Raw genomic sequence first — 8,211 nt, 5'->3', positions numbered from 1 at the left:
ACTGTCCCCCCATCAAACACTGTCCCCCCATCAAACACTGTCCCCCCCATCAAACACTGTCCCCCCCATCAAACACTGTCCCCCCCATCAAACACTGTCCCCCCATCAAACACTCCCAGGACAGGGGGCTAGATACAGAATAAAGCTCCCTCTACACTGTTCCCCCCATCAAACACTCCCAGGACAGGGACAGCACAGGCTTAGACACAGAGTAAAGCTCCCTCTACACTGTTCCCCCCATCAAACACTCCCAGGGCAGGGACAGCACGGGGTTAGATACAGAGTAAAGTTCTCTCCACGTTTTACCATTTCTGAGTCGAGAGGGTGGATTGTAGCGGGTCCCTGGTGCCAGGCATTAAGAAGGTTGGAACGATGATTATAAAGAACTTACCCCCAGGGCCATCAGGTGGCCCAACCCGAACTTGGGAACATTGCGTGCCCACAGCGGCTTGAAGTGTTCCGTCAGACAGATCTTCCCTCCTCTACGCGGAGAGAGCAGAAATCACTGGAGGTAAAAAACGCACTACCACAGGGAGAAGCAGTCACTCAGCAGGGAATAGGATCATGCATTTTTCATCATAACCCAACACGGGCAAGTACAGACACACTCCAGCTGTTTCCACATTCTTCCTGGTCCCTGTCCCTTGCCATCTTCCCACGTCTTGCAAACTCTATCTTGCTCTTTAATCCCATAGTCTCTCTCTCTCTCTCTCTCCACCTGTCTCGCTCCACCCTTCCCTCTCCTGAGCTTCGCCTGTCCCCTCTATCCGTTTCTCCCCCCTGACATCTCTTTCCCTCCCCCTCACTCTCTGTCGTGGTGCTGCTCCTTTCATCAATTTTCTCGCCCTCCATTTTCTTGCTCTGTGTCTCTGTATGTAGGTGTCTGTGTGCCTGTACACGTGCGTGCGTGCGTATGTACACACATGTCTATTTGTGTGTCTGTGTGTATATTTGTCTATGTGTGTACACACGCACCCACATGTACACGTCTATTTGTGTGTGAGTCTCTGTCTGTGTGTACGCACATGCGCACATATACGTGTCTATTTGTGTCTCTGAGTCTGCATGCATGTGTGTGTCTCTGTGTGCCTCTGCATGTCAGTGCCTCTCATGTTTATATTCACTCATAGTATATTGGGATCACTGAACGGCCCAATGTTTATTACCCATCGAGAAGGATCTGGTTGTCAGCTGCCTTCTTGACCCACATAGCGTCGGAACAGCCTGCACTGTGTCGTTAGGGAGGGTATGCCAAGATTTTGACTCAGAAACACTGAAGGAATGGCCGTTATCTTTCTGAATCAGGATAGTGAGTGGCTTGGAAAGGAACTTGCAGAGTGTGATGTTTCCACATATCTGCTGCCCCTTGCCCTTCCAGAGGGTAGGGAGGGGGTGGGTTTGGAACGTGCTGTCAGAGGAGCCTCAGCGAGTCGCTGCGGTACGTCTTGTAGACGTTACACACTGCTGCTGCTGTGCGTCGGTGGAGGAGGGAGAGAAGTGTTGGAGCTCAGCCAAGCATTCTTAATAAGTCCATCTGCTGCTGTGCGTCAGTAGTGGAGGGAGGGAGTGAGTGTTGAAGGTGGGGGTTAGTGTGTCAATCGAGCTGGGGGCTGGGAGGGCTGCTTTGTCCTGGATGGTGTTGAGCTTCTTGAGTGTTGTTGGAGCTGCAAGTGGGGAGTATTCCATCACACTCCTGATTTGTGCCTTGTCCATGATGTGACGGGCTTTGAGGAGTCAGGAAGTGAATAACTTACCAAATTCTGACCTGCTGTTGTAGCCACAGTATCCGTATAGCTGGTACAGTCAGTTTCCAGTCAATGGTAACCCCCAGGATGTTGATAGTGAAAGATTCAATGATGGCAACGGCATTTAAACTCAAAGGGTTCTCCTGTTGGAGCTGGTTATTTCCCTGCATTTATGTAGTGGAAATGTAACTTATTACTTATGAGCCCAAGCCTGGGATATTGTCCAGATCTTATTGCATTTGAACATGGACTGCTTCAGTATTTGAGTCATTGCGAATGGTGCTGAACATTGTGCAATCATTGGCGAACATCCCCCACCTCTGACCTTATGATGGAGGGAAGGTCATTGATAAAGCAGCTGAAGATGGTTGAGCCTAGGACACTACCCTGAGGAACTCCTGCAGAGATGTCCTGGAGATGAGATGATTGTCCTCCAACAAATATGACCATCTTCCTAAACCATCCAGTGGAGAGTTTGCCCCCTGATGCCCACTGATTCCAGTTTTGCTAAGGCTCCTTGATGCCACACTCGGTCGAATGCAGCCTTGATATCAAGGGCTGTCACTCTCACCTCACCTCACCTCAGGAATTCAGCTCTTTTGTCCATGTTTGAACCAAGACTGTAATGAGATCAGGATCTGACTGGCCCTGATATAATCCTAACTGAATGGGTGTGAGCAGGTCATTGCTGAGCCAGTGTGTCTGGGTGGGAAGCTCTTCGGAGGGTCAGTGTGGATCTGATGGGCTGAATGGCCTGCTTCCACACTGTAGGGATTCTCTGATCTGATCCAAGAGTCTAAAAGTTAAACAGAATGTACGGGACTGTTGGAGTTGGACATAGATTTCTATTTTTGCAGTAAAACCAAGGGGACAGAATTCTGACGAACCTAGAACACCACAAAAGTCAAGATCAGCAGAATTCACCAGGAAAGCCTTGGAAGCCGGAAAGGAATAAGAGACAGCGAGGGAAGAGAGGAGGATAACCAGAAATTGAATAAATAAAGAGGGGTGCAAACAGCATATGGAGCCAGGCTAGGAAGACAGAAAGTGGCCCCTGCTTGGGGGGAATAAAAGGATGTTCATTCGAACTTTTCATACTTACAGACAAGATTGGGTTTCAAAAGTGTGACCAGATGTGAACAAAATGCTGGGTTCTCTTGTTATTTTGGCTAGTCTGGGGTGGCCTCTCCTTGTGCATGCTTGAATAGATGGCTGCTAGCCTAAACTTGATTGCCAGTGATAACTGTATCCCTGATGGCGAAGAGCAGACGCGGGGGGTGGTACTTAGCAGGGATGGGTTTGCTCCCGCTGTGGAAAGGAGAAACTGAGGGACTAACACCCTGACTCAGCTAGTTCCAGGGGCCAGTTCCCACCCTCCAGCTCCCGGACCGCACCCGCCCCCTCCCCCCACAGCCCCCAACCCCGGCTGCCTGTCCATCAGTCTGTACCTGTACATTTTGGCCGTCTTGCCATCCAGCTCCGGCACAGCGATTTCTGGAGCTGTCGTCGGGTACGTGACGGGAATCTGCAGGAACGCAAGACAGCTTGATTAGTTTCCACGGCGACAGAATCGGAACGCTCGCCCTCGTCTGGGCCCCTCTGAAAGGTCACAGACGTGACCTCCACACCACCCGCCAACACCCCCAACCCCCCACCGCCCCCCCCAACCCGTCCCCTCCACAAAAGAACACTCAGGGTCTTGGTCCGAGGAGAAATCGACCACAGCAATCCCAGGAATCCATGCGTCTCTGTGTGGGTGTACCTTGCGTGTATTTATTTGTCTGTATTGATGCATTCATGCGTATAACAGTGCTGTAGGAAGGAAATTAACTACTTACGTCAAACTCAATGTCAAACTCGTATTTCAAAAGTTCATGGATATACCAGCATTTACCAAACCACCTGGAGGAGAGGGAGAGAGAGAGAAAGACCTGGTGAAGAACTCTACATCGGATCGAGCCAACTTGTCATTCCTCAGCTCTCCCTCCATCTAGCGAGCATGCACTTCAGACATAAAACAGAACAGAGCAGTCCACTCACTGAATGCCTTTGCCAATGGAGTCCACATCCACCCCCTTCGTTGCATGCACTCCATGGATGCCTCATGGTTACTGCCTACTAGAGATTTTTTTTATAAAAACATTCAATCACAGGGTATGGGCATCACTGGCATCTATTGGCCCAGCCCTAACCGCCCTCTGGGCAACTAAGAGTTAACCAGATTGCTGTGGGTCTGGAGTCACGTGTAGGTCAGACCGGGATGGAGTGTGATCATCGAAATGTCTTGAGGGTTATAGTCTCAGAGCTGCACAGCTTGGAAACAGACCCTTTGGTCCAATTTGCTCATGCCGACCAGATACACTAAATTCATCTAATCTCAATTGCCAGCATTTGGCCCCTATCCCTCTAAATCCTTCCTATTCTTATACCCATCCAGATGCCTTTTAAATGTTGTGATTGTACCAGCCTCCACCACTTCCTCTGGCAGCTCGTTCCATACATGGACCCCACTCTGCGTGAAAAAGTTGCCCCTTAGGTCCTTTTTAAATCTTTCTCACCATAAACCTATGCCCCTCTAGTTTTGGACTCCCTGACCCTGGGGAAAAGACCTTGGCTATTCACTCTAACCATGCCCCTCATGATTTTATAAACCTCTAAAAGGTCACCCCTCAGCCTCCGACGCTCCAGTGAAAATAGCCCGATCCTATTCAGCCTCTCCTTATAACTCAAACCCTGCAATTCCGGCAACATCCTTGTAAATCTTTTCTGTACCCTTCCCAGTTTCACAACATTCTTCCTATAGCAGGGAGACCAAAATTGCACGCAGTATTCCAAAAGTGGCCTAACCAATGTCTTGTACAGCCACAACGCCTGTACTCAATGCACTGACCAATAAAGGTAAATGTACCAAATGCCTTCTTCACTGCCCTGTCTAACTGTGACTCAACCTTCAAGTAACTATGAACCTGCATCCTTTCAGGCAGGGTGTTCCAGATTCCCATCACCTTCTGGGTGACATAAAATCCTCAAATCCTCATTAAACCTCCAGCTCCTTCACTGCCTCCTGGTTACTGCTCCCTGTCTGAACGGGAGAAAAGGTTTCTCTCTATCTGCCCTATCTCTGCCCCTCAATCAAATCCCACCCACCAACCACCGTCCTTAGTCTTCTCTGCTCTAAGAGAAACAATCCCAGCCTATCTAATCTCTCGGCATATCAGAATTATTCCAACCCAGGCAACATCCTGGTGAATGTCCTCTGCACTGCCTCCAGTGCATTTATCCTCTAGTATGGGGACCAGAACTGAATGTAGGATCACAGAATCCTGACGGTGTGGAAAGAAGCCATTCAGCCCACCAGGTCTACACTCTCCAAAGAAAATCCCACCTCCCCCAGCCCCCGAACCTATCTGCGTAGCCCAGCATTTCCCATGCCTAGATGGCACGTCCCTGGACACTACAGACAATTTAGCACGGCTAATCCAACCTAACCCGCACGTCTTTAGACCGTGGGAGGAAACCAGAGCACCCAGAGAAAACTCCCGCAGACATGGGGAGGACGTGCAAACTCCACACAGTCGCCCCGTTGTAGGAAGAATGTTATTAAACTGGAGAAGGTTCAGAAAATATTTACCAGGATATTACCAGAGAGTTTGAGTTAGAAGGAGAGGCTGGGACTTTTTTCCACTGGAGTGTAGGAGGTTGAGGGATGATCTTATTGAGGTTTATAAAATCATGAGGGGCATGGATAAGGCGAATGAAAAGGTCTTTTCTCTAGGGTGCGGAAAACTAGGGGGCAATGTTTTAAGGTGAGAGGGGTAAGATTTAAAAAGGACATGAGGGGCAACTTTTTGTGTTACAAACAGTGCCTCATATGTGAAATGAACTGCCAGAGAAAGTGGCAGATACAGGTGCGGTTACAATGTTTAAAAGACATTTGGATAAGTTCATGCATAAGAAAGGTTCGAATGGATACGGGCCAGGAGCAGGCAGTACTAGTTTAGTTTGGGAATATGGTCAGTATGGACTATATGGACTGAAGGGTCTGTTTCCATGCTGTATGACTATGTCTCAATGACAGCTATATTCTGACAGATAAGTGCCACTCACCGTGTTCCGTCCTTGTTCGACTCCAATCTGAACCAGTCATTATCGGCCTGCTTGTTATTTTCCACGTACTGCAGGGAAAAAGAAATGACCATTACAAAATGGAAAAGAAGGAGCATTGAAACAGGTCACACCTCGGGTTGACCCCACCTTGTCTCTGATCAGAATCTGAACGCTCACTTGGACCAGAGTGTGTGAAACATGGATTGTTCAGAGAGCACCAGAATTCAGGCAGGACATCCAGGCTTTGGACAGGGCACAGAGATATTTATCAGGAGTGAGGGACATGGGTTATATAATTGAATCCCTACAGTGTGGAAGCAGGCCATTCAGCCTATCGAGCCCACACAGAACCTCTGAAGAGTATCACACCCAGACCCACCCTCTACACCATCCCCATAACCCTGCTTTTCCCATGGACATCCCTGGACACTATAGGGCAATTTAGCATAGCCAATTCACCCTAACCTGCACATCTTTGGACTGCTGGGGTGGGGGCTACCCAGAGCACCCGGAGGAAATCTACGCAGACATGGGGAGAATGTGCAAACTCCACACAGACAGCCCGAGGGTGGAATTGAAGCCGGGTCCCTAGAGCTGTGAGGCAACAGTGCCAAGCACTGAGCCACTGCGCCGCATTCTTCATCAGTTTCCTTGATCCCGTCCAATAAAATGTAATGAAATTTCATCACCAGCTGATCTTTCTTCACTTCAAACTGGAATTTGATTCTTCAATGGGACGTAGGCAATACGAATTGGAATAACATTTAGTCTCCATCCTTGGTTGCGTCTGGGGTTGATTGATAAGGGCAGTATAGAGGAAGCTTTGTGCCATACCCAACCCTTTACTGTCCTTGTCCTGGGAGTGTTTGATGGGGGTTACAGTGTAGAGGAAGCTTTACTCTGCATCTAATCCCGTGTTGCCCCGGCCCTGGGAGTGTTTGATGGGGAGGGACAGTGTAGAGAGAGCTTTACTCTGCATCTAAACCCATGCAGGGACGGAGTGTGGGGACAAGTAGGGCCAGAAAAACAGGGAAAATGAACCCGGCAGATCGGAGGAAGGAGGGGCTCACACCCGTCCGGACCGGAAGCTGTACCCGTGGACCGGGGACCCGTTTATTTGCGTCACCGCGGCTCCACATCGTCTCCCCCGGGGTGGGCGATGGAAAGGAAGGTGTTCCCTCCCCGCTTTTACCTTGATGAGCGCCTGGTACTCCTCCTTAAGGCGCTCCCGCCAGCGCTCGGCGTCCCGTGGGCCAGCATTGGTTCGCAGCAGTGGGATACCGCTCAGGATGCGGCGGGTAGCCTCGTCCGCCATGTACCCGGAGGGAGGGCGAGCTGCGCAAGCGCGGGGCTGGGCCCGCCCCTCCACCCGGGAAGCCAGGACCGGACGTGACGTTCGTCAAGTCATTTCGCCGCCCCTTCCGTTGGAGCATGCCGGGAGTTGTAGTCTTTCTACCCCCCCCACATGCCCCATTGATTTGTAATCACACAACACCAGGTTATAGTCCAACAGGACTAATGTTTCAAAGTTTGTTTGAGATCACAAGCTTTCTGAGCGTAGCCTCTTTGTCAGGTGAAGTGAGAAAGAAGCACACAGAACACGGAATTTATAAGTAAAAGACCAAAGGGTCACTCAACTGTATTAAATGTATGAATGTATTAAACAAGCCTAAGATGCTGTTAATTCTTAAAGTCTTCTCTACATCAGTAAGAGTAAACATAGACTAGGTGACCATTTTGGCAAGCATCTTCACCTGGCCTGTAATGGCCAACCTAACCACCCAGTCACCGCTCATTTCAATCTCCCCATCCCCCACCACTTCCCTTCCAACATGTCCATCCTCGGCCTCCTCCAGTGTCACAGTGACTTGGAACGCAAGTTGAAGGACAACAACTTACCTTTCGCCTAGGCATCCTATAGCCCAGAGGACTCAACGTTGAGTTCTCCAATTTCAAATAACCTTCCCACCCATTGCCTGTTTCCCCTTCCAGCCACCAACTGGATTCATCCCTCCAATCGACCAACCAGGTCATACCTACTACCAGTGTCCACCTGTCACCACCATTCCACTATCCCCCGCCAATCCCTACCTTTATCTGCAGCTCCCTCTAGCCCCACATCCAATCCTGAAGAAAGGTGATACCTGAAACGTTGACTTCTGCTTTCCTCCAGATGCTGCCTGGCTTGCAGTGTTCTTCCAGCCTCCTGTTTGTCTACCTTGTTAAATCTTTAATCACTTAGAAGGTTTTAATTAATGTATATGTAAATCTTTCAAGTCACTGCCCTGAGAGAACTAAGGGTTTTATTAGTGTAAAGAAGAGGTGACATTTTAGGTCAGACAATGCATGTTAGGTGTGA

General features: G+C 49.5%; 1 protein-coding gene across 1 annotated transcript in view; it reads right to left on the bottom strand.

The window, feature by feature from the left end:
* Nucleotides 1-7,236, bottom strand: part of ufc1 (ubiquitin-fold modifier conjugating enzyme 1) — an 8,046-nt gene extending 810 nt beyond the window's left edge. The window contains exons 1-5 of the mRNA XM_048619881.1: nt 7,045-7,236; nt 5,853-5,920; nt 3,584-3,647; nt 3,194-3,270; nt 392-482 (exon numbers count right to left, since the gene is read on the bottom strand). Of these exons, the coding sequence (XP_048475838.1) occupies nt 392-482; nt 3,194-3,270; nt 3,584-3,647; nt 5,853-5,920; nt 7,045-7,167 (423 nt within the window). The 5' untranslated portion in view covers nt 7,168-7,236. The remainder of the gene's footprint in view (nt 1-391; nt 483-3,193; nt 3,271-3,583; nt 3,648-5,852; nt 5,921-7,044) is intronic.
* Between the last annotated feature and the right edge of the window lie 975 nt (nt 7,237-8,211).

The sequence above is a fragment of the Rhincodon typus genome, chromosome 44 (assembly GCF_021869965.1).
Source record: "Rhincodon typus isolate 14 chromosome 44, sRhiTyp1.1, whole genome shotgun sequence".
Taxonomy (NCBI): domain Eukaryota; kingdom Metazoa; phylum Chordata; class Chondrichthyes; order Orectolobiformes; family Rhincodontidae; genus Rhincodon; species Rhincodon typus.
This window is presented reverse-complemented; position numbering and strand designations above follow the sequence as displayed.